Raw genomic sequence first — 27045 nt, forward strand, 5'->3', positions numbered from 1 at the left:
TTTCTTAAAGGGTAAACAAAAGTGGGGTTATATTTCGGGTGATTTTGTCAAGCCTGAGGATGGCACAACTGCTGATTATGTGTCTTTGTTAGATAAGTGGGAAGTTGCTAATTCCAAAATTATTACTTGGATCAATAATTCTGTTAAGCACTCGATAGGGACCCAGTTAGCAAAATATGAGACAGCTAAGGAGGTTTGGGATCATCTATCTAGACTGTACACACAGTCTAACTTTGCAAAACAATACCAATTGGAGTCTGATATTCGTGCTCTGCAGCAGAAAAGCATGAGTATTCAGGAATTCTATGATGCTATGACAGATTTGTGGGATCAGCTGGCTCTCACAGAATCTGCTGAATTACGAGGCTTTGGACCTTATATTGCACGAAGAGAGGAGCAGAGATTGGTACAGTTCTTAATGGCTCTTCGTGATGAGTTTGAAGGACTTCGTGGGTCCATTCTGCATCGTCATCCGCTGCCTTCTGTTGATTCTGTTGTTAGTGAACTTTTGGCTGAGGAAATTTGTCTTAAGCCTTCTGTTGTAAAGGAAGTTTCTACGGTCTCTACTCCATCAGTCTTCGCCATGCCTCCACGACCAAACTTTTATTCTCAAGTCAGGCCATATGGAACTGTTGCTCGTGATGAATGTAGTTTTTGTAAACAGAAAGGTCATTGGAAATCACAATGTCCAAAGTTGGGTAAAGGAAAGCAGCAGTATACTCAGCAACAGCCCCATCAGCAGTCTCAGCAATGGAGTTACCGACCACCAGCTCCTCATAATGGACCTCCTCTTCTTCCTCGCCCTCACAATGCATTGGCGACTTCTTCTTTAGATCCATCAATGGTTGAGCAGTTTCAACAGTTCCTTGCATCTCAGTCACATGCCATGGCAGCTTCATCTCAAATAGGTTTGTCATCTAGTTCGTCAGGTATACCTTCTTCCTCCTGGATTTTAGATTCTGGTGCTTCGAATCATATGTCACCTAATTTGTCATCTTTTACTTCTTTGACTCCTAAAGTTTCTGTTCCTGTCATGAGTGCTAGTGGTACACCTATGCCCTTGCAAGGTGTTGGTTCAGTTACTACACCTTCTTTGTCCTTATCTAATGTTTATCATATTCCTAGTCTTACTTTAAATCTTGCTTCTGTTGGTCAAATTTGTGATAATGGTTGTTTAGTTTCCTTTTCTTCTTCTGCTTGTTATGTTCAGGATCCAAAGTCTCAGGAAGTGATTGGGACCGGCCATAGGGAAGGAGGACTTTATATATTGGATCAGCTCAAAACTCCTAAGATTGCGGCTGCTGTTCCTAGTGTGGATGTTTCGTCTTTTCGTTTGAGTCAGTCTTCTTCTGTGTTTTATTTGTGGCATTCTCGCCTTGGTCATGTCTCTAGATCTCGATTACAATTTTTAGCGTCTACAGGAGTTTTAGGAGATTTGAAAACTCATGATATTTCTGATTGCAGTGGTTGTAAACTTGCAAAGTTCTCTGCTTTGCCTTTTCCTAAAAGTAATTCTTTTGCTGTTGCACCTTTTGATCTCATTCATTCTGATGTTTGGGGACCCTCTCCTGTTCCTACAAAGGGGGGCTCTCGTTATTATGTCTCTTTTATTGATGATTGCACTCGTTATTGTTGGATTTATCTTATGAAACGTCGCTCAGACTTTTTTGACATTTATAATGAGTTTCGCTCTCTTGTAAAAACTCAACATGAAGCTGTTATTAAATGTTTTAGATGTGATTTGGGGGGCGAATATACTTCTCATGCTTTTAAGGAACTTCTTGCTTTAGACGGCACAATTTACCAAACTTCTTGCACTGATACTCCTGAACAAAATGGGATTGCTGAAAGAAAACATAGGCATATTCTTGAGACTGCTAGGTCACTTTTATTGTCTGCTAGTGTTCCTAGTGAATTTTGGGGGGAGGCAGCTCTTACTTCTGTTTATTTGATTAATAGAATTCCTACTTCTCATAATTCTGGCTTGTCTCCTTATGAGAGATTGTATGGTATTCTTCCAGATTATTCTTCTCTTCGTGTTTTTGGTTCCACCTATTTTGTTCTTCTTCCTCGTGTTCAGCAGAGTAAGTTAACTTCACGGTCTGCCATATGTGTTTTTCTTGGTTATGGCGCAGGACAAAAGGGGTATCGTTGTTTTGATCCAGTCAGTCATAAGCTATATGTTTCTCGTCATGTTGTTTTTCTTGAACATATTCCTTATTTTACAATTCCTGACCGTTCTCACAGTATATCTATGCCTGATCTTATTCACATTGATCCTTTTACTGCTGATAATGATGAGATACCTCGTGATGGCCATCCTGACACTCCTATTGGCCCCTCAACTACAATCACTACCCAATCATCTTCTGAGACTGCGGATACTACTGAACACCGTTATCCTGTACGAAATCGTAAGTCTACTAAACAACCTGATTTTGCTTATTCTTGTCTTTCCAGTTCATTTTCTTCATTCCTTGCTTCTATTCATTGTCTTTCTGAGCCTTCATCTTTCAAAGAGGCAGTTCTTGATCCTCTTTGGCAACGTGCTATGGCTGAGGAGCTCACTGCTCTTCACCAAACCCATATTTGGGATTTAGTGTCTCTTCCTGCAGGAAAACGTGCTATTGGTTCTCGTTGGGTCTATAAAATTAAAACTAAGGCTGATGGATCTATTGAAAGATATAAAGCTCGCTTGGTTGCTAAGGGTTATTCTCAGGAATATGGTATGGATTATGAGGAGACTTTTGCTCCTGTTGCAAAAATGACTACAGTTCGAACTCTTATTGCGGTTGCTTCTGTTCGTCGTTGGGATATCACTCAAATGGATGTTAAAAATGCCTTTTTGAATGGCGACCTTCATGAAGAAGTCTATATGGTTCCTCCTCCTGGTATTGATCACCAACCTGGTGAAGTTTGCAAACTTAGGAAGGCTCTTTATGGTCTCAAACAGGCTCCCCGTGCCTGGTTTGAGAAATTCTCTACTGTGATTACTTCTCTTGGTTTTTGCCCAAGTAACCATGATTCTGCTTTGTTTGTCAAGTGTACCTCGGCTGGTCGAATTTCGCTTTCGCTTTATGTTGATGATATGATTATTACAGGTGATGATGTTGTTGGTACTAACTTATTGAAGTCTAAGTTGACTCGAAGTTTTGCCATGAAAGACTTGGGTCCCCTTCGTTACTTCTTGGGTATTGAAGTTGCTTCTTCTCCAAAAGGGTATCTTCTTTCTCAATCTAAGTATATTTCTGATATTTTTGAGCGTGCTCGCCTCTCGGATAACAAGACTGTTGATACTCCAATTGAGCTCAATGCTCGGTACTCTATTTCTGATGGGTCTCCACTGCCAGATCCGAGTCTTTATAGAACGGTTGTTGGAAGTTTGGTTTATCTCACTATCACTCGCCCTGATATTGCCTATGCTGTTCACATAGTCAGTCAGTTTGTTACTTCTCCTACTACAGTTCATTGGGCTGCTGTTATTCGCATCTTGAGATATCTCCGTGGCACTCAGTTTCAGACTCTTTTGCTTTCCTCTACTTTATTTTTAGAGTTATGTGCTTACTCTGATGCTGATTGGGCTGGTGATCCTACTGACCGCAAATCTACTACTGGATTTTGTATTTTTCTGGGTGATTCTCTTATCTCTTGGAAAAGTAAAAAGCAGGATGTTATATCTCGGTCTTCAACAGAGGCCGAATACCGTGCTATGGCTTCTACTACTTGTGAAATCGTCTGGCTGCGATGGTTGCTTGCTGATATGGGCGTTTCTTTGCGGCGACCAACTCCTTTGCACTGTGATAATAAGAGTGCTATCCAGATTGCTCATAACTCGGTTTTTCACGAAAGGACCAAGCATATTGAGATTGACTGTCATATTACTCGCCATCATCTTCAGAATGGCACATTGACATTGCCATTTGTCTCTTCCTCCTTACAGCTTGCAGATTTGTTTACTAAATCATTGTCCTCTTCGCGCTTTCGTTTTTTGACTGACAAACTCTCGATGCTTATTGCTATCGCATCATGAGTTTGAGGGGGAATGTTAGCATAATTAATATGCTATTGGAGTAATGGCCAAGTATATGACTTGGAGTAGTGGCCAAGTATAAGACTTGGAGTAGTGGCCAAGTATATAACTTGGAGTAGTGGCCAAGTATAAGATACTTTCCTTTATTATTGCTTAGCCTTGCCTATATAAAGGCCTCCTATGTTATTCTAGGATTTAGGCTTTTCTCTTCTATTGTTAGCCTCTATTTCTTTGTATCTTATTCTTCTATTCAATCAATGGTTTCGTATATTTCTATTAATGTTATCATCTATATCCTTTGAAACTTTTATTTTTTGAAGAATATCCAGTCCTAGATTTTTCTTCTGTTCCAGAAGAACATCCATACTTTCCTGGAACATACTCAATCTGAGAACAACAACTCTTGTTTAAATAAGGAAGACGTTTTGCGTCTTGCCTTACTTGGAGTTCAGTGCATGCTTTTCTCATAGCATACCTCACTGCTTGTATCCTCCCTCCTAAGCCATTGACCACTTTGTCTTCATTTAGGAGAAGTTGAAATGCAGTCTTTGATACTTCCGGCCAAGGATCCGGGAGTTTAGCAAAAAATAATTCTGACATGTAATTTTGGGCTGCCAAGTTTAAATTATAATAATATTTTTGGAATTCACATGCAAAGTTATCAAAATAGCACATGTCACAGATTTGAAGTTTCATTAAAGCCATTAAAGATTGTTCTTTTTCTAATGACTCTGTGGACAATGAGAAACCACAAAAATTCTCTTTTCAAGGCATCTACCACTATAGCTAGAACTCCATCAGCAAACACTTCTCTATCAATTTCTTCTTTTATTGGAGTGTGAGCTATTAATAATTCCCATTATTTTTGAGCATTGCCAACCATGGTGGCTTTGCACAATTCGTAGGCACCTCCAGGAGTGTAACCACCTGATTTGACCGTAAATCTAATCATAGTAATCCGCTCATCTATTTTTTCAGACGCATGTTTTTCACAATCTAAATTGAGAAATGCCGTCGGGCTAATTACCGGTCTCAAAGGATTATCCCTAGGTACAAATTCTTCATTTGTCCTATGAGGATAGTTGGGTTTGTACATCGTTCTTTTTGTAGAGACTATCTCATTAAAAGTTCTATCATCTATATGCAGAGGAGCTTCTTCTACCAATCCTAAAGATTTTCTAAGGTTGCCAAATTATTATTGTTCGTGTTGGCTGCTTTAGTTGCCAGATCTGCAATAAAAGGAACAATTTTTTCTTTTCTTAGTTGGAAAATTTCTTTTTCAGTTATTGGTCCTTTTATCCTTTTTAACCCTTTTTCCCTGATTGCGTCTAATCTTTCATTTACCAGTTTTCCTACTTCATTTGCTAAAGTAGATCTTTCTTCTGGTGAATCACTTAAAATTTCTTTTGCATGAAATGTTCAAGAAGTTGGTGCACTTCGCTTTGCACGTTGTGTAGCGAAGTCAATCCTGATGGATTACTAGAGTCTGTACTCTCGGATGGATTTCCCATTAAACTAGCTTAATTAGGCCTAATTTAATTAACTATTCAAATAGTATTATGTGTACTATTTCAGAAGTTTATTCCCTTTTTATTTTAAAAATTATAAAAATATATGGACTTATTTGAAACTATTTTTTCTTTTTGTACTTGTCAGTACTGCTGCCTAAAAAGTCTAGGAACCAAATTTGCCTTTTTTGATTTAAAATTCTGATCTGTTTTCGCGGGGACCTACGCTAAACGCGCTATGCAAGTGCATGGACCTGTAGTGCAGTATTCAAAGTGCAGGGATTTAAAATCAAAAATGATAAGAGTGAAGGGACTTGGGGATGGGTTATCTCACTTAAATATGGATGTCATTTTCTTAAATAATAAAATAAAAATATATGGATGTCATCGATTGATGTTGCTAAGAACTGAAAAAACACAAATAAGACGACACTTTGGCAATTTTAACTTGTAATAATTTTCTTAAAAAAAATTATTAATCAAAATTTGATAAATCAAATGGTATAGAGATTTTGATATTGAAAGGACTGCATCCCATCGATCTAAACATGTGTAAAATATGTTGTGTTAAAGGAAAACTATACAACACAACTGTTGCGCTATGTCATTTGTGCAATAAACCAATAATGCATTAATCATGTGGAAAATTTGATGAAAAAAAAGAATAATAATTAAAAAAAAAATCTATGAAAAAAAAGAATAATAATTAAAAGATTTTCTATGAAAATGTTCTTTGACTTGTTGTGTATGATATAGCACAACCAATGCATGAGATAAACACTTTATGTTAAAACATTACTTACCAATTACGTATTTCTATTTGCATAAAAAACCTTTATACATATTACTTTTTTAAAACAGTCTTGTGCTATCAAACTAATAATAATTATTTGAAATGAAGAAGAGCTTGTTTTCCACTTTCGATGCATGACACATTCGTGCTGCCATCACAAGAGCATGAATGAAGAATAGCCAAAGACTAAGGAACATAAGCAAACTAACAGCATACACTTTCATTAGAATAGACCTGTTCATGGGCTTGGGTACCCGATCCGCCCACCCAGGCCTGCCCCCTTAGGGCCGAGTTTAGGTACTAATATTTTGTCCCAAGTTCGGCTCGAGCCTAATATACAGGCGGGCTTTGACTTTCATTTTTGTTTTTGTAATTTCTCATGTAAGACTAAAAAAATCCCGGTCCAACCCCGCATATATGTTGTGTAAAGGCCGAGATTGGTTATTTATTCTTCACAATAATTCTATTCAATTGCCTATAACCAATGCATAATCGCATACTACCATCTTTCTTCTTCATAAATAACACAGGTGCGTCCCAGGGAGATATACTAGGTCTGATGAAACCCTTATCAAATAGTTCTTCTAACTGTTTCTTCAGTTCTTTCAATTCTAGTGGAGCCATTCTATATGGTTCTATAGAAATAGGATCTGACCCAGGAATAGTTTTAATTTCAAAATCAACCTCCCTATATGGTGGTAAACCATGCAAATCATCAAGAAATAAATCTGGAAAGTCTCGTACTATTGGAATTTCTAAAACAACCTGACTAACTTTAGTCATATCTATTACACTAGCCAAATATGCTTGACACCCATCTTTAATCAAATGAAATGCAGTAACAGCAAAGATTAAACAATTAGGCACTGTTTTCCTTTCCCCAACAATCATTGTTTTCATCTGTCCTTGAATTTTCATAACTACTTCTTTAGTTTGACAATCAACAATGGCATGATGTTTTGACAGCCAATCCATACCCAATATAATATCAAACTCTCTCAGGTTAATAACAATCAAATCAGCTTGTAAGGTCATACCATCCATAACCATAGGACAAGATTTTATGAATGTATAAACAATAAGAACACCCCTAGCAGGCGTAGAAACATATGTATCATGTCCCAATGGTTTTAATATGCCATGCACACGTAATGCAAACTCATGTGATATAAATGAACATGATCAATTAGCACATGTGCTTCATAGTTAAAGATAGAAAAATATACCAGTAATCATATCCGGTGCAGTAGGTGTATCTTGTCTCGTCACTGCAAATACTTTGTCTTGGTTCTGAGGTCGGCATGTATTTCCAGATTATATAGCTGAAGTTGTTCCTCCTCTATTGCCTGTTCCTCTTTCCCAGCGTACACCCACTTGGTGTATATTCTCACCTATACAACTCTGACCCATAGCTTGAGATTCTTCAAGAAAACCTCTCCTAAGTGGACAATCTCTAAAAACATGGCCAAGCTGACGACAATTATAACACACAATATGTTTTCGTCCCCAACACTCCCCTGAATGTACTGTACCACAATTAGTACACATAGGAGTAGACCCCACACTAACTGATCTTGTTGGGCGTTGTCTATTATCAAACCCATTAGATGTATATCCACCCCTGCCAGATAACATTGAGGCTGGCCTTCTTGATTGGCCTCTTCCCTTTCCTCTATAGCCACTAGTATGTGAACTTGACCCTCTAAAAGAAAAGGAACTACCATATCTTGAAAGAGCATTAAAAGTCCCAATCATTTTCTTCTTTTTAGACTCTATCTCACTCTTTTCAACAGGTATTTCTTAATCCCTCAAAGCGGCTTCAATCAGTGCACTATAGGTAGGGTCTTAACATCAATTTTCTCTCGAATTTCAAGGCTCAAACCCCTTACAAATTTGCTTCTTTTCCTTTCCTTAGTACTTATCTCTTTAGGTGCATACTTTGATAATCTGATAAATTGAAGTTCATATTCAGAAACTGATAACTTATTCTGCTTTAGTTCCGTAAATTCAATTTTCTTTTTATCATGATACACTGGTGGCATGCACTTTTCACCAAATTCTCTGAGGAAATCATCCCAAGTTAAAGTCAACGGCCTATTCCCGCTTCCTGAAATCCCACCAATCCAAAGCATCCTTCTCAAACAACAATACAACATATTGTAGCTTTTCCTCAGGAGTTCATTTTATTCTGTCTAAAACCTTTTCAGTATTTCTCAACCATTCTTCTGCTTCTGCAGGATATGTAGTACCTCCAAATGTCTTTGCCCCTTATTTCCTAACTCTTTCATAGTTTTTGTCAGTTTTTGGTTCTTGTGCTCGATGTTGTTGAGGTGGTGCAATTCTTTGCAAACTTTCAAGAAATTGTCGCAACAAAGAATTTTCATCTTGTGGCGGAGTATTATCTTCATACTGTTCCTATTCATTAAATGACGCATTTCCAAGACCATGCACAAACTCTAAAGACACTTCTGGGCCAATGGAATCATCTCCATGCTTATCCATCCTATAAACGATGTACTACATCAATTAGATGTATATCATGTTATGCATGTTATGCCAATATGCATCACAACTCTACGCCCTATGGAATCTAATCCCCGCTCTGATACCACTAAATGTGACACCCACTTAATTAAAACATTATTTACTCATAAAGTTATAACAAACACAATAAAATCCATTTGATACATGTCATGTTACAACACAAAAGTGTTAGCTAAAAGCATATCCATATACATTCATACTATCTCACATAAAACACTAACTCTTAGTATAAACGTTTCATTAATCTAACTTATATACATAAACACTTCAAAATATGCACTTGCAAGAACTCTCTATTAGCCCACCTGAAACCTCTATCAAATGCAAATTTCAACTCAGTGCATCTCTTTGTATCCTGAAAAAGAAAAATAACGCATAGGGGCGATCATGCAACTCAATAAGAAAATAGATATATGTATACTAAACATACACATTCATAAGCATTCCAAGTAACTAAAATATAGCTCAAGCGATGATCCATTCAACATAAGCAATAATTATAAATATGTCGCTAAGTCCGCCGCTAAAGTCAAAGGGGTAAATGAAACGCATCGTTTTATTTATCCGGGTAGCGACGGATACGGACATAAAACATCCGTCGCTAACGTGGAAAATAAAACGGTGTGTTTTATCTGGGCTTAAAGTTAGCGACGAATATGAAAATCTGTCGCTAAAATTGGCAAAAAAAACAAGCGCCAATCTCCCTCCAAAATAGCGACGGTTCAACGACGGAAAGACCGTCGCTACTCCATGTTAGTGACGGATTTGGTGTCCGTCGCCAAATCCGTCGCTAAAGTGATATGTTAGCGACAGAATTTTAGTCCGTCACTAAATTCCGTCGCTAATAGCCTATTTTCTAATAGTGTAACCCATAGAGCAATCCAATAGTCAATTCAAACTTAACACATTCACACAATTTTAATCAACATCAAACTTATAAAAGGATATTCAATCATGCGCATTAATTCACATGTTGGCCCAAATCGCCATATAGGCAACCAACATACGTTATTGGCCCGAATCGCCCTTTAGGCAACCAATAACTAAATCTCACGTCGTTGGCCCGAATCGCCATTTTAGGCAACCAAAAGCTATCTCAATTCTTATTGAATATCCAAACATAAGCATGATATGATTCTCATAACCAAAACATGACTCGCACCAACAATTCAACCATAATTCACAAGTGCATTTACGTCTAAAATCAACACACACTTGTAATTGCAAACAAACGTATATACCAAGTATAACACTATCTATTCACTTACTCAATTCACCGAGTCTCAAACCCGTGAAGTTTCAGGATTTTCCGTCGAATTACCTTCTAGTTTATGAGTACCTATTTACATATACAATCTCAAATCATTCACAAGGAATAACTATTTTGTTAATTTACATAAATAAGCAAACTAGTAATAACAATCCTCTTAAATAGGAAGATTTCATGTACCAGCTTCAAATAGGTACAAATCCTAACATAAACATCATTTGTACAAAAATAATGATATGAGTCCTGGACATTTGATTTTAGTTTCATTTTCAATTGGAAGCACATAAATTGGATGAGTATAAAGCAAATTATGCAATTTACAATACAACTAGATTAAACTTTCTAGATAGACTGTACAACTAAATGTTTTCTCCTTATTCACCATCCAAATGGAAGAATTGGTCTTCTGTCAAAACTAAATATTTTTAGTGAACATCCTAAATAATCCATTGAATTAAAAATGACATTATTTATATATGTATAACTCATTTTATCAATTTTAAAATTAGTTAAAGTTGCAGCTATAGTTATACAAGTAGATAGAACAAATAGCCTACATTAAAAGTAATCCTACATATATAATTTTATAAAACTCTTTGGTGTAACTATAGGTATATGAGTCTATAAAACATATCAAAAAGAACCAACTCAATTAGATTTCTATACAATGAGATATTCATGTTTTGGTGACACCCTATCAGGCTGTATAACAATAAAATGGTGTGGACTATTAGGCCATCATAACGACTTCAAATTATGCAACACAAAATAACAATTGTAGTAGACTAGATATAGTTTCCACAGACTTAAAAATAAATTAATATGGTGTTATATAACTGAAGAAACATACAAATTACAGAGGCTGTTTTGAATTGATGTTTAAGACAGTTTTAAGTAACTTCAAACTTTCTTTTGGTATATGATCTAATTGGCATGTCCATGATAAAATTGGATTTGATTCTAACATTTATAACCCTAAGCCTTTTATTTAAATCATCTAAATTAATTTCCCTTAAATTCCTCCAAGAACCCTATTTCAAATACTTAGGAAGTAAAGAATACTTACCAATTTGCTTTTAAAAACTTCTAATTAATTGTATAAATTCTTATGAAAAGCTTTTTTATGTCTTCAATTAGATTTAGGAATCTCAATTTCTTATCTTCTCTATGGTTGATGTCTGTTCTCTTCTTTCACTTGGTGTTTCTCACGTTTTTACAGTGATGAATTAAGTAGATATATCTTTAAGTAAAGGAGACAAAGTTTCCCTTTTAAGCTAGCACATTCACTTATTTTCAAAAAAAAAAGCTAGCACATTCACTTAATTACCATATAATAAGCCATAGCTTATCATTTCTATATTTTTTATTATCTTAACAATATATATATACATATACATATATATCAAACTTATTCCTTTGTTTTCATCTAAACACAATTCAATCCCCTAACTTTTAATTCTTTCAATTAAGTCCTTATCTATAAGTTCAATCGCCTTTATTTTAGTGTAATTGAGTCTCATGATATTTTCTTCTCAGTTTTAGAAATCATAATCATATCTTCTATTCAATTCATCATTACTATTTATCATTTATATATTTTTACTTATATGCTCACGACCGTTGAAAATGAATAAAATGCATGAATGCATATGCATGATATAGTGTGGGCGTTACAACTAACATCAATGATCCTCTCCAATTTTAAATAAATTTTTAATTACACTTTATTTGTATCAATTAACTTAATTCATATATTTGTATAATTATATTAAATTATAATTTTAAGTCATTTAAATTGATTTAAGCATGAAAAATTAGAAAACATATCAGACTAAAACAAATTATTATTTTTTAATTATTGTCATTTTGTTCTATCTTGTTGATAATTAATTTTAGGGTTAAGGTATAAAAATTTACTAACTTTAAATATTTTTTTAATTTAATCGCATCTTTTAAATTTTATCATAAAAATACACCAACTTTTATTTATTTTTTTAAATTCATGACCTGAAAATTATTTATTGGTTAAAAATGACCTCCACCTCAGAAGAAAAAAAAAGTGTTGAATTTGATTAATTACTTATCGTTTAGTCCGGGGCTGAAAACGTTTTTTTGGCTCTACCACTTCGGTTGTATATGGGTGATGCGTTCACCAAGACGACAATGATGGATATGAATGGTGGTGATTATTTAAAACAATAATAAATAAGTATAAATTATATGGTGGCACCGTGGCAATCCACATGTAAAGGTGATAATGGTGGCCATGTATTTGTAAGCAATGACGATGGTGGCTTAAAGATGAGTGTTATCTATTTTTTTATGTAATTCTTTTATTGATGAAATTGTATCCATATGTTAAATTAGATGTCAAATAGATTTAAATAATTTAATGAAAATGGGTGAACTTTTTTTTTTAAGAATAAATATATTTGACTTTCTTATTTTACAATTTATTCGAAATTAAGATTGTGAAAAAAAATAATATTTTATAATTTTTATAATTATTTTTCATTTTTGTATACTTATGTAACAAGTAAAAACTCATCATTTCTTTCTATATCTTTTTCTGATGAATTTCTTTCTATATCTAATAATAGATTAATTGTGTTTTTTTCTATAAATAGTATTAATTGTGCACATTTTAAATAATTCATACGCAATGATATTGATTAACTTAAGTAAATTAACTTAATTACCTATTCGGAAATAATGACAAATCTATTATTATTACTAGGCCTAATTACTTAAAAACCACTGATATTAATTTTTTTTTTAATTTATACCATGACCTAGAAAAAAACCGTTTGTACTCTTTTTTGAATTTTCATATTTCACCTCTACCTCTAAGGTATTAACTCGACATCTTTTCATTTGAAAAAATAATAATTAAAATGTCCTTCATTTTTAGTCCATATTTTATTTAGATGTTAATGTTATTATAAGTACAAAAGACCCTCTTTCTCACAAAATTCAACAAATAATAATAATTTTTTTATTTAATTTATATAAATTATCAATAAATTTATAAAATTCAAAATCGTAAAAAAAACTCTTTATTCAAAACAAAATCGAGCTATGTGTTTTCAAAATAAAAAAAATTAAATTTTCAGACCCATCGGAAGGAGGAGCAAATCTGCTCCTCCTTCCACTTTTCCTTCCTCGGAAGGAGGAAAATATGTTCCTCCTTCCATGGAAGGAGGATACTCTGTTATCGCCAATTGTTTGTTTTTTGCTCGTTCCTCCTCTTTTTATCATATAGATTTTCTTTATGATGATTCTTTTATTTCTTCTTAATTTTTTGCTCCTTTGTTTTCTAGAAGGATTTCTTCAATGAGCCTTTTTTTTAATTTTATCACCTTTCTCGTTATTTCTGTTTACTGGAATTTTTGTCTTTTATAACTATTAGATCTGAGTTTATTCACTCCCGTCGGTTGTTTGTTCCTGTGGTCTTTTCTAGACTCTCCAAATTTGACAGATTTGTTAGATCTGTTTGTTTGTTCTTAGGATTAATTCCACCAGATGTCATCCTTCAATGAGAATTTGTTTTGAATTCAGAAAAGCTCCTTCAAATTTTGATGTTTTCAAGCTGTTTTCACAGACGGCGCCAATTGATGTATCCGAGCATCTCGACCGCTTTAACCTACAAAACAGTGTAGATGGCTAACGGACGGATGTCCGATTAGTTTTTTATGCTTAAGTCAGTATTGAGTTTAAGGGAGAATAATTGTATTATTTTTAAATTGTGTTTTTTGACATATCTCAAACTCCTTCTATAGTAGTAGTAAGAGAATATCTTGTAGTCTAAATAGGAGAGATTAATTTCTTTTTAACATATGAATCTAAATAGGAAACTGATTATTATTTGGCTTGTGAGCTTATTTAGGATGCATCTCCTAAATATAATTATCTTTTTAGAATAGGAGTATTACCCCGAATAGGAATATATTCCTTTATAAGATTTCTATCATTTCATATTAATAATAGAAATCCAATAATCTCATGTCTTTTGCATAGTTGTTGCTGATAATGTTGAAATATATTAATACATACACCCGATTAATATATGTATAAAATAATAGAATAACAAAAGATAGAATAATTTTTCATTGATAAACTTACACTTATTTAATACGCCAAATCTATATATTGGACCTTCACGTTTAGTTGAGTTTTGAATTTGGATCCTAATGGATTTTTTTTTCGATGGATGTACTTAACGTCATAAAAAAATTCACATCGGACCCTCAGAACATAAAATGCCACATGTCCGTTAGTAACTGGCCAAATCAGCGGTGACGTATTAGGTTTGATGGTTCATATTGACCAATCACTAATAGAACATGTGACATTTTAGATTCGAAAGGTCCGATGTGAATTTTTTTTATAACGTTAAGTACCTACATCAAAAAAAAGTTCATTAGGGTCCAAATTCAAAACCGAACCAAATGTGAGGGTCCAATATGTACATTTAGCCTATTTAATATAATTTTTTTCATAAAAAAAGAATAACTTTTTCAATAAAAAAAATAATTGAATATAAAGCCACCCAAAATAATAAAATCAACAGAAAATATCACTTAGAATTGTGTAATATTTTTTTTGGAATATAAAATATAAAGCAATTTACTATATGTAATTATGTATCATTTAACTTTGTAATGAATATTTCCCGTTTTTGTGGAGATCTTTCTCTTCTACTTTAGGGTTTTCCTAGGGTACGGTTTACTTCTCTTTTTTAGAGTTTCAATCGAATTTTTTTTTTGCTTTTCCTGCCTATCAGGATCATTTGTTTCTTTTCTTGTGGCAGACTCAGGTCGTTATATAACTATGGATGGGGACTTGGTGAATAGGTGTGCTAATTTGCGGCTAATGGATATAGAGTTTTCTATTGTTAGTTTGGAGGATGTAGTGGATGGCAAGGTGGAGATGAAGGCACGTTTGAGTCTGGTAGGGAGGGTCCTTACGCTGAAACCGTATAAACTAATCCATATGAAAACGCTCTCTCGAGTGCATAGCGACTGGCGAAAGGATGTAATATACGTGACATATGAGATACTCTCTTCATATGTGAATTCAGTTCCAAGACAAACAAAGATAGAATATTGAAGGAAGCCCTGTGGCATTTTGATAAACAGATGATTTAATTTGAACAAATGAACGGTAACCTACAACCTAATAATATGATGATACAATGATGCCCAGTGTGGATGCGAATTTATGACCTTTCCCTGAACTGTAGAGGAAAGGCTCCAACGGGGAAAATTTGCTCAAAGGTGAGAAGACTTATTGAATATAGTGCAGAACATACGGAGTGGAGCAGATATAGTAGAATTAGGGTTATGATTCATGTTTCTACACCCTTAATTAGGGGTACGAAAGTAATGCTGGATTTCGTTTAATCATGAATGAATCCAAAATTTCTGCTACTGGTGTGGCTTGCTTGATCAAATAGTATACGATTGTGAGGAGAAGCCAAAAGAGACAAACTGTAACGATTAGCCGTTTGGACTTGCTCTACACGCTACACCGAGAAGGAGAGTTATGTTGGGTAGTAGAAATGATTACGGTAGCAACATGTACGAGACTATCAGAAATAATGCAGGGAAGAATAACATGGAGATAGGTTATGCTAGAGATGTTACTGCACGACGTAAGCTGAATTTTGAGGAGGATGATGTAAGGGTGGAAGGAGTTCAAGGGAGTGGAAATACAAAATGCTAACACGCTGGTAAAGGAAATACATGATGTGCTGAATGGAACGGTAAACGAAAGGGTAATAAGAAGTGATGGCTTTGTAGAAGTTAATATCGAGTAAGCACTGTTTGAAAATAACACTTCAGCTATTCCCCTTTTTACAGGTGTTGCTGCACCTGTACAGAAATGCTCCAATAAAAACTCATGGTTTGACTCAAAAGCAAACGATTAGGACCAACAAAAATAGGGGCGAAGAAGGGTAGCTCGAGTATGAGTGAAAGGCAATATGATGATATGCAAGACGTGGAAGAGTCATATGAATGGAGCGGGGTTCGGGGGCCGCTCGCCCAGACTTATGGCTTCTGGATCTGGAAATGGTTTGAAAATGGAGTCGCCACCTAGTTTAACTAGGAAAAGGTCTTTTATACAGACTAGATAACCATACTCGCTTATGGGTAAGATTATCGTGCATTGGACCAAAAGACCGGGTTTGTTGACCTCCCCGAGACTCGTGTGCTCGGCTTATCAGTTACTGCTTTATTTACTGGACATATTCATTTTATCTCATCTCAACATTTGATTAGCAGTCCACGGGATATAGTGCTGGAAATATAAACAAATATGGAAAAGCAGTAAACACGTTTGACGCGCATATGACTTGATCTCTACTGGTCATGCAAAGCAAGTAGCAGGTACTCCTAAGCATACATCTAAACCTGGAGATATCTAGCAAATAATAGAAGTTTGGCTAGTCTGGATTGATTACATGCATAAAGCCTAAACTGGAAGTCTAAGTTTGATTGATTTTACTAGGTGATCTTTAATGTCCTATACAACCATTACTACATTTTCACGTTAGTCCTAAGATGTCTAAGAGATTGGCTGTAATTTATTTGATTAGCTAAATTAACGTGCTTAGTCCTTTAGCCTGTTAATATTTAGACTTGGCATGCTTTTTGGAAAGCAGTAAACATTGCAAACATGCTCACGGGCAGTTGGTATGCATATAAGGTGAGGACCACTTTTAAACCTCGTTGACTTTCTAAGTGCCTGGCACTCGTGCGGGTTTGACTGTCGGTGTGGTCAAAATTGGTTCTCGGTTAAAACATGAAAGTTGTTCGTCTCGTCGATACAGTTCTATCTGGTATGAACCGATATCGATTCCGAGTTCGAGTGGTCCCTAAACTCAGTCTGAAAGTTACTGAGTTTGCTGGCTTCGTGCTCGTGGGCCCGGTTTATACTTTATGTTACATTTTTGGGCTTATGGGCATGTATTACATTGGGTCTAACCCGTTATAGTGCATGAAAATAAAGTATTTCAAATTATCTACGTCCTGGTTCGAACCGCACCTAATTCCGAGCCCGAAAACGCGTCTGGAAGTTTGGATCAGGGTTTGGAAGTTCTGGGAGGCTGGTTTTGGAGGCAGGGAAGCATGAACTGGGCACTGGTGTGACTGCTAGCACCAGAAGTTTAAAGTGGTAGCGTCGCTGGTTCATTCAGGCTGCGCTGTCCATTGTAGAGGCGGCGGTGGAGGCGTTGCACGCAGTGAACAACAACAGTTTTCATCAGTTATTTTGGGACGTTTTCAGTCCATTTCAGCTCGTTTTAACTCCGTTTTTCATGCAAAATCGAAAAAATGCATAAAATGAAACAAGAAATCTAAATGCGACAAGTAAGGAGTGTTTGGAGGTGATTTACATCATCACAATCATCTAGTTACAACAACTATTAAGCTAAATAAGTCATGGCAAATAAGCTTAAAAATCACCTAAACATGCATCATAAGTGATTTAATTGTCTGGATTTCTAAAATAAGTGTACAAAACATATTAATTCAGCCATTAACATGCTTTTTCATCGATTTCATGATTATTTATTAAAAATACATAATTTGGTAATTATGGTAATTTTATGAAAAAATCAATAAAAAGACTAAATATGCATCCTAAATCATACAAATTCAGAAATAATGACAATCATGGCATAAAAATTGATATGAGATATAGAGGGTCCTCAAAATTACCGGTTTGAGTCCTTGGCTCGCTTTCTAGCAAAGTGGATGTGGAATCCAGCTTCAAATTTGTGCAGGGCTCTGTTTTTAGAGTATTAAAGTGTTTTTAGTGTTTTTTGAGACTGGAATCGAGTGTGATTTGTGTATGTGTAAATTTTGGCCAGTTAGGGTTTTTAGGGGGGAATTCGATTTCTAGATCTAAGATTTTGTTGTTTTTAGACTAACCCCTTGACTCAGCTATCTTGAGGCTGTATTTATAGTGGTGAATTAGGTCTAAGGTTAGGTTAAGTCTAATTCCCGTTTTGTCTAGTTAGAGTTTAGGTTCTAGTTAAAAAAGTGTTAATTGATAAGCTATATTTATTATTCAAATTATTCAAATTAATGTTTTATGATTAAAATTCGTACTAGAACTTGATGGTTGGTGCCCGAAAGTATTAAAAACGACTATTGGAACCCTATTGGTTTGGGTATGGTCAATTTTAGTCTGTAAAACTTATAAATTGGCCCATAAACGTCTAAGATATTGCAATTAGTCTAATTTCTTGACTTAGACTGCAGTCTCTTCTAATTTTTATAAGCTATTTGCGGCTAATTATATTATAATCCTCTAAGTTTGCAACCATGCACTAATTATGCCTGCTTAGATTTCAGCAAGCAAATCAATAACTCGTCACCAGGGCAAGTTTCTCTGGAAATCATCATTGGACGCTTTAGTCCTTTATCACTTTTTATCTGTCCAAAAAATAGGTGTCTACAAGTCCATTAATATTTTCTCAAAGAAGGCTAGAGATGGTTTAATGGTTTAGGTAGAAAACTTAGAGATATCGGCAGAGATTGCGAGGCAGTCTCGACGGAAGCCATGAAAATCCCTACTTGGAACCTCAAAGGTGCGGAGAACCTACGTGCTCTAAAATTTGTTATTAATATTAATTTCCCCGATATTTTCTTTTTGTTGAAAACTAAATTAATAGTTTGAGAGTTTAATTTTATTTGTAGAAGTTTTTCGGAGTATTTTTCTTTGATAGTAGATTCACATGGTAGAAAAGGTGGTTTAGAGTTATTTTAGAGGAAACACTTAGACATGGATGTTACCAATCACACATTTAACCATATTTCCTTTACTGTGCATGATCCTGAGATTGATTTACGATGGAAAGTTGTTGGGATATATGGGTGGCCGGAAGCTCAATTTAAAAATCTTACCTGCGAGTTGTTAAGGCAACAGTGTCTGAATGTAGCATTGCCAATACTAGTTTTCAGTGACTTTAACATGTATTTGTATCCTAGGGAGAAGAGAGGAGGAATAGTTCAAAATCAGAATGAACTGGATATGTTTAGAAGAGTGATTTATGAATGTGGCTTAGAAGATTTGGGGTTTTCTAGGGATGCTTTTACATGGACGAACAATCGAGTGGCGATCAAGATGTTCAGGCGAGACTCGACAAGTTTTGTGCAAATTTCACTTGGCAGGAAAGCTATTTAGATTGGTAGATTCAACATTTAGCTAAGTCTAAGTTAGATCACAGTCCTATTATTATTAATACTAAGACCGAGTTGGTTAAAAAATCATCCAAACCCATTCGTTTTAAGAAAATATGGATGAAATGCTCCATTCAATTCAAAAACAGTCTCAAGGTAAAGTAGGTATGGTTGCTCTTAAGTTGGATATGAGTAAAGCGTACGATCGAGTAAAGTGAAGTTTTTTTAGAATATGTAATGATGAAAATGAGATTTCCTATCATGTTAATTCAAATTATCATGGCATGCATATGCTCGGTGACATTAGCCTGTTTTGAAAAATGGTGATCCGCGTGGGTTTATTCAACCTCAAAGAGGTCTCCGTCAGGGAGATCCGATATCTCCATACCTGATCTTAATTTGCTCTAAGAGATTTTCAGCGTTACTTCGTAAAGGTGAGCAGAGAGGGGTCTTGACGCGTAGTAGAGTGTGTCGAGATGGTCCTATAATTAAACATCTATTCTTCGCTGATGATAGTATTCTGTTTACTAATGCGTCAATCCGGGAATGCCAAGTGTTGAAGAACACTATCAGCCTATATGAGAGAGCGTCCAGGCAAGAGGTTAACTATGATAAGTCTGAAATGGTATTTAGCGCGAAGACCGTTGGTGATATTAGGCAGGCTGTTCAGCAGGTGATGGGTGTTAGAGCAGTGGATAAATTTAAAAAGTATCTCGGAAAGCCAACGATGGTGGGTCAATCCAAAAAACCAATATTTGCTTTCTTGAAGGACCGGCTTCACAAAAGAATTTTTGGATGGAAAGAAAAATGTTTGTTGAAGGTTGGAAAGGAGATTCTTATTAAATCTATTGCTTAATCCATACCGACATATATAATGAACTGTTTTGCGATCCCCATCGCATTTTGTAATGAAATGCAAAGCATAATTTCTAGATATTGGTGGAGCGGTTTGGATGATAAGCGAAAAATACCATGAGTCAGTTGGAGCACAATATGTAAAGTAAAGGAGAATGGAGGGTTGGGCTATCGAAAATTGAGGGCGTTTAATGTAGCTATATTAGCTAAGCAAGCGTGGCGGTTTGTTCAAAATCCAGAGTCTCTTTATGCAAGAGTATTCCAAGCTAAGTACTTTCCAACTTCTGAATTTTGACATGCAGTCGCCAAGAGGGGCTCAAGCTATGCCTGACAAAGCTTAACTTGGAGGATAGGTAATGGGTAGTCAGTGGATGCCCGTAATGATAATTGGATAACTGCTTCTCCTATTTTCAAGTCAACCAGCTAGTTTAATGGCCTAAAGTACTGTCGAATTAGTTATTTTATTGACCAGGGCCATGCCTGTTGGAATATTAGATTGCTGAAATCTTGCTTTTTGCCTCAAGATGTGGATGCAATTATTCAAATGCCGATCAGCAACAGATTGCCTCCGGATAAATTATTTTGGCCATTTAGCAAGAGTGGGCACTACACGGTAAAATCTGGTTATCACCGTGCTTATAACATGTGTGATCATTCTCGAGCTAATCAGAATAATTCAATTGCGCCGGATCCTATGTGGAGAAAGATATGTAGTTGCTTTATCTCACCTAAAGTGAAGCACTTTTTGTGGAGGCTCTGTCATGGAGTGCTACTGTGTAGTTCAAATTTAGCAAAGAAAGGTATTGAGTTGTCTCCGCTTTGTCCGAGATGTGGAAATGAAGTAGAAACTGACCTTCACTCTCTTTAAGATTGTGAGATGGTCTGTGAGATTTGGTTAGTATCGCCGCTAAAAATCCGGGTTGACAGCGCCCAAGTTACTTCTTTAGTGGAATGAGTGTCTAGTCTGTTTAGCTCACTAAAACCGGAGGACCGGCAAATTTTTGTGATGAGTTTATGGTGCATTTGGAATGATAAGAATAATGTGGTTTTCGGTAATACTCGTCTGCCACCAGCCTTTCTTGTTCAAGGCATTCCTAGTATGTTGAGTCAGGTCGAGAGAAAGGGCAGAGGTAACTGATCTGCTGCTGAAGCTTATATCGTTGTTGGAGCTGTTGTTGAACCTGCAGGTCAATCCTAGAGACCCCCTCTCTATTCGGTCATTAAAGATAATGATGCTATTTCTATCGAGAGAAAGCTGTTTTTAGTAGTGCGGTGCGTAGGAAGGCGTCAGGAGCTGTTGTGCGAAGTAGTGTTCATGTTCTCCATGGAGTGACACACGTGTAATTGGCCGAAGCTTTGGCTGTTCGACATGGTTTGACAGCATCCGATATAAATGCTCCAGAGTTAATTGTCGAATCCGATGCAACTACGATAGTTATCAGACTTGTTAACCATGACCAAGCGATGGATTAACTTCAACTATTACTTGATGATTGTTTAGTTAGCTCGCCGAATCGGAATGTTAGTTTTGTTCATGTTAAGAGGGCGAGTAATCAAGTTGCTCACGCTCTATCTATATGGGGAATATTCTTTGGCAAGGGATTGTAATTTTATTGAAGTGGTCCCGTTTCCGGCAAATGAACTTGTAATTGCCATTGTTTGATCAATAAAGAGCTTATTTCTTCTAAAAAAAACTTTGTAATGAATAAAACAAGTGCCATTAAGACCAATTCAAATGGACAAAACTTTACAGAGTATTTTTAAAATTTTATTTCGAGTCTCAATAGGGTTAGTAATTTAATGCCAGTTTAAAATTAAATTGTCTAATCACTAACCACTAACTGTTAACGTAATTAGATTCTATTTTTCAAAAAAAGAAGCAATTTTCTATTAGCAAAATAACAATGAAAGGATAAAATGAACGTCATAATGAGTATAAAAATAAAAAAAATCTAACCGTCTAAATCGTTTTGGTTCTCGAGATTTACTTTTGCCATTGACGGTAATTTCTTGTTTAATTTGGTAAAAATAATATGTAGCCCGTTTTTCATTTTTTTTCTTAATAACTATATCAGCGAATCGTATATTTAAAGCGAATTGGAAATCAAAGATAGATTGAAATGGTTTATGAGTTATAGTCATTCTATTTGTTTTTTAACATTGTCTTTTATTTGTTTGTCTTTTTTAAATATTTTTGTTATTTTTTGTGAAAAGATTGTTATCCTTTTCCAATGAATGGTTTATCAAATGATGGTTAATCGGATGTCATGGTTGTAGTGTCTGTAATTGATGGATTATGTCTACTGATTAACGATTTAACCTGCAAAACAGGGTGGAAGCTAATCGGACGGTGGTTGTCCGATTAACTCTCCGATGCTAAAGTCAATGGTGTCTTAAGCAGAGTTTTGTGTATATGAATGTAATTGTGTGTTTAGGCATATATCAAACTCTTTATATAGTAGTTGAATGCATACCTAATATACTTCGAATGTGAAAGTGATTAAATAGGATTTGACCTTGAATATGATGAAGGTTTCCTTTTCAGGTAAAAGTCTTATTCAGTGATATCTCCTGAATAAGCTTATCTTCCTAAGTTGGAGTTCGTATCCAAATAGGAAAGATATTTCGCAGATTTGATTTTTGGGCGAATCTCTCGGGTGACGCGCTTTATCCGAGTCTTTAGGGATTCGGCCTTATCTCTGTGATTCGGTTGATCAAGGCGGATCTCTTGGATTTGGTCCTTGATATTATTTAGCTTTCAGCTTTTTGGGTGAAATCGCGATGTTATCTTAGAGAACGAATCTAGTGCGATTCGACCTCATTATAGTTATAATAAGATTCAGTATCCATCAGTAATCAATAAATTGGTTTGCGGTTAATGGAGAGGTTGGTCGAAAATTGCACCCCATTAACGTGTTGTATGTTTCATATTAAGTCATTAGATTTAGTTTTAAATTTTTTCGAATTTTTTATACATGTAACTGTTTATATTAAAATCTGATTAATCTAAAAAATAAAAATTATAAAAGACTTCCTCAAAAAAAAAATGAGAGAAAATTATACTGAGATCCCTAAGGTATAACATAATTAACAATTTGGTACCCCTTATTTTAAGAGTTTATTTAATGGTTACTCAATTTTAATTCTGTTAGCTGAGAGACCCTTCTGTTAATTTGGGAGATCAAATCGTTTAATGGAATTAAAACCGAGGTACCAAATCGTTTAATAGTAAGGTACCGAATCGTTTAACAAATTTAAAAATGAGGATCAAATCGCTCACGAAATTAAAAGTGGAACACCAAATCGTTTGAAAGTAAATGTCGAAATTAACGGAAAGACCTAATAGTTAACGTAATTGAAATCAATGGACTATTAAATAAACTTTTAAAATAAAGAATATCAAACTATTAATTATAATATATCCACGATCTCGGCTTAATTTGCTTAAAAAATAATAGTGAAAAACTTATAAAAAAACAATGACCCTTAACATCATCAAGAAGATTAAAATAAAACGAGAAATCAAAATCAAAATCAAAACGGGCGGTCCAGATCATTTCACCGACTCAAAGTTCATACTAAAATCAGCAACACATATTCACACGGTACAGTTCCCTCTTCCTTCTATAAATACTCACAAAAAGATCCATCATCTTCCCCATATCGAAAACATAATTAAAAAAATTCACAAACACTTGTTAGGGTTAAGATTAGAATACAGATATGGCAATGACCAAGGCTAAAGAGCTTGTTTCTTCAAACGCTGTTGTCGTTTTCAGGTTTCATCTATATTCTTTCAAGTTTTTGTTTTCATTCTGATGTCGTTTATGTAATCTTTTTGTTAATTGTTTGAAATTTGCAGCAAGTCTTATTGCCCGTATTGCCAGAGCGTGAAGCAGCTTCTGAATCAACTGGGGGCTAAATACAAGGCTGTGGAGTTGGATATTGAGAGTAAGATTTTTTTTATTTTTTATTTTTTGTTTTTGTTTGTTTGTTTGGTTTTAGAAGGAATACAAGTAATTGGATTTGAAAATTTTATTTTTTAATAGTATTTTTTTGGAAATTTTTGAAATTGTATGAATTTCAATTTGATTGAATTTTTATATATTGGGCTGCTCTTTTGTTTTCAATGATAATAGTATATTTTGTTTTTGATATTTGGGAGAGGGAGCGTTTGTGCGAGGAATAGAACCCACGACCTTAGTAGAGTGTTGTGCAGGCTTATACCATTTGAGTTATACCTCGTTGTTGAATGATATTAATTGCTAGAACTCACTTCTTTGAACACATCATTCAATTTGAATGAATTGAAATTATGCCAAGAGTGACAGAAATGTCTAGAGATGTGTTTGATTTTCTCTTGAGTAGTAAATTGGTTTATTTTGGATGCGGAAAGCTGATTGATTAGGTAGAATGAAAGCCGTGACTTATTTCCGTAAGAGTAACGGCAGTAGTAACACTCGTCTTTCAATTTGATTAATGAATTTGTAAGTCAACACACCTTACTTTGGTGATTGTCGAATTAGTACTATTAGAGGTTGACCCTATGTAATGTAATGGTCAAATACCAATTAGAAGTACGGCCTCCTGATTAAACATTGTCATGATATCCATTTTCGATGAGCATGTCATTTATATGTATTTGAAGTGAATAACAAGCTGGGTGATTAATTACTGTGTGATGTTTTCAAGGTGATGGAAGTGAGCTTCAATCAGCATTGGGCGAGTGGACTGGACAGCGCACCGTGCCAAATGTTTTCATCGGAGGAAAGCACATTGGTGGCTGCGACGGTATGTTCTGAATTCTCTGTGCTTTCTATTTTCTCCAATATCGGCATAGTTTCCTACTCTTTTGTTATTGGGTTCCCTGGATATGAATTTATTATTATGTTTGTGTGCAGATACGAAATCCAAGAACAACAAGGGCGAGCTGGTTCCTCTGCTCACCGAAGCTGGAGCTCTCAGCAAGTCTTCAGCTTAAAAAACGAGTTCAGCTATCTAGTCGATATGCTTAGCAATTAATAAAAGAATCATCTTCTGTGTTTGATTTGTTGTTGCCTTGTTGGTAAATGTATTGCCTTGTTAAATACATTTTTAGTTTTATGTGATTGGATGATTTATAGTGTAACCTGTGGGAAATTTATGAACTTTGGTCACCATGTTTCCTGCTGTTATGTGGGCATTAAGAAAATAAAGTATGACTTAGAGCTGAATCCAAATGATAGTTAGGTTCAATTTGGGATGCGTTTTGATTCAAAAAAAAAAAAATGGGTTGAGTTGACTTTTTGAAAAACAATGTTTATTTACACATCTATTATCAAAGACTCTTTTTTGATAATTATTATCAAAGACATTTAATAAAGATTTTCTTTAGTATTTCATTGTTTGAGTTTTCATTTCCTTAAAGTAGTGTTGCACTTTTTGAAAAGGGAAATCTAGAAAACTATTCAAAATATTAATTAAGCTATAAAAATGCTAACTAGAGTCATTTATTTCACTAGCATTTAATTTTTTTTTTTAAATTACATTTTATATCTTTTTATTCAGAGTGCAACACATCATTCTGTGGCAAAAAATGCATCAGAAAATGCTTCAACGCGTTAGTCAACGCGTTACGTGTGCCAGTCAACGCATTAGTCAACCGTGTCAGCCAACGTGCACATATGCGCCAGCCAATATGCAGCCTGTCAACGCTACAATAAATCATCCATTAGAGATTTATCTCAAATGCATATCTGATAAATCTATGATACATTTTTAATAATACCTATCAGAAATATTAAATAAAAATTATATATATCTTTTATGTATATAGAAGGTATTTCTAATATATTTTAAGTATTATTTTTCTCATATATGTATCAAAATACATTATATATAATTAAAATGTATGTATATCATATATCATATCAAAAGATATTGTATTAAATGTTCTAAAAATGTATAAAATAAAAGATTATACTTAATACATAATCTATACAATTTTAGAAAATTTAACACATATCTTTTGATATATGCTAAATATACATTTCAAATACATGTCATGTATTTTGATAGATATATGGAACAAATAATGTCTAAAATATGTTAGGAATACTTTTCATATATATAAAAGATACATACAATTATAATTTAATGGTTCTGATAGGTATGTTTAAAATGTATTATATGTATCCATTGTTACGCTAGATGCGTTGACTAACTCGTTAACTGATGCGCTGACGTATTTTCTGACGTGGGCTGATGTGTCGTGCTCTCAATACAAACTGAAAAGGTACAAATGTAAACTTTTTAAAATTTGGTTTAAATACATAAAAAATCACCAACTTTCGCGTGTTTCTAGTGTAATAAATGACTCCGGTTAGCATTCTTGTAAACTTCATTTATAAATTCAAAGAAAGCCCTTTATATGGAATTCATAAAAACTATAAACAAACATTGAAAAATAAATAAATTAATGATAAAACTATATTATAAATCCATATTATAAAGTATTATTTTAAGATTAAAATATATTTATACCCACCAAATGCTGTGTGCAGATCCTCCCATTTTAGAAAATAACCATATATAATTTGAATATAATTTGCCTTTGTTCAAAGGAAAGAAAATAAATTTTATTGTTTGTTTGATTCGGTTACACCCTAAAAGTTATTTAGTAATCAATTCTATAAAATCTAATAAATTAAATATAACTTTATTTAAACATAATGAATTCTGTACAGCTTTTATAAAATTCATTTATCAAACAACGGAGATAGAGGGAAAAAGAGATCAAAACTCTCTTACTTTAATTTCTCTTTAAACAATTTTGTTTAATTTTTGTATCATGCTAACTATTTTAATTTTATAAGGGT

At 34.5% G+C, this 27045-nt stretch overlaps 2 protein-coding genes across 2 annotated transcripts; both read left to right on the top strand.

The window, feature by feature from the left end:
• The first annotated feature begins 379 nt into the window (after positions 1–379).
• On the top strand, positions 380–1528 carry LOC130015339 (uncharacterized). The gene is made up of 2 exons (XM_056105241.1): positions 380–929; positions 1211–1528. Exons 1-2 carry the CDS (start codon positions 419–421, stop codon positions 1246–1248), a joined length of 549 nt encoding a protein of 182 aa, XP_055961216.1. The 5' UTR covers positions 380–418; the 3' UTR covers positions 1249–1528.
• A 22278-nt stretch (positions 1529–23806) lies between these two features.
• LOC126675176 (glutaredoxin-like) lies at positions 23807–25401 on the top strand. Its single transcript, XM_050369778.2, has 4 exons — positions 23807–23967; positions 24051–24139; positions 24881–24979; positions 25090–25401. The coding sequence occupies exons 1-4, from the start codon at positions 23912–23914 to the stop codon at positions 25167–25169; spliced, it is 324 nt and encodes a 107-aa protein (XP_050225735.1). The 5' UTR covers positions 23807–23911; the 3' UTR covers positions 25170–25401.
• Positions 25402–27045: the final 1644 nt, after the last annotated feature.

The sequence above is a fragment of the Mercurialis annua genome, linkage group LG3 (assembly GCF_937616625.2).
Source record: "Mercurialis annua linkage group LG3, ddMerAnnu1.2, whole genome shotgun sequence".
NCBI classification, from domain to species: domain Eukaryota; kingdom Viridiplantae; phylum Streptophyta; class Magnoliopsida; order Malpighiales; family Euphorbiaceae; genus Mercurialis; species Mercurialis annua.

Coding starts and splice junctions, on each gene's coding strand:
- LOC126675176 (XM_050369778.2), top strand. CDS start 23,912: ATGGCAATGACCAAGGCTAAAGAGCTTGTTTCTTCAAACGCTGTTGTC. Junction 24,140..24,880: donor TGTGGAGTTGGATATTGAGA/GTAAGATTTTTT, acceptor GATGTTTTCAAG/GTGATGGAAGTGAGCTTCAA. Junction 24,980..25,089: donor GCACATTGGTGGCTGCGACG/GTATGTTCTGAA, acceptor GTTTGTGTGCAG/ATACGAAATCCAAGAACAAC.
- LOC130015339 (XM_056105241.1), top strand. CDS start 419: ATGGCTCTTCGTGATGAGTTTGAAGGACTTCGTGGGTCCATTCTGCAT. Junction 930..1,210: donor TTTGTCATCTAGTTCGTCAG/GTATACCTTCTT, acceptor TGTTATGTTCAG/GATCCAAAGTCTCAGGAAGT.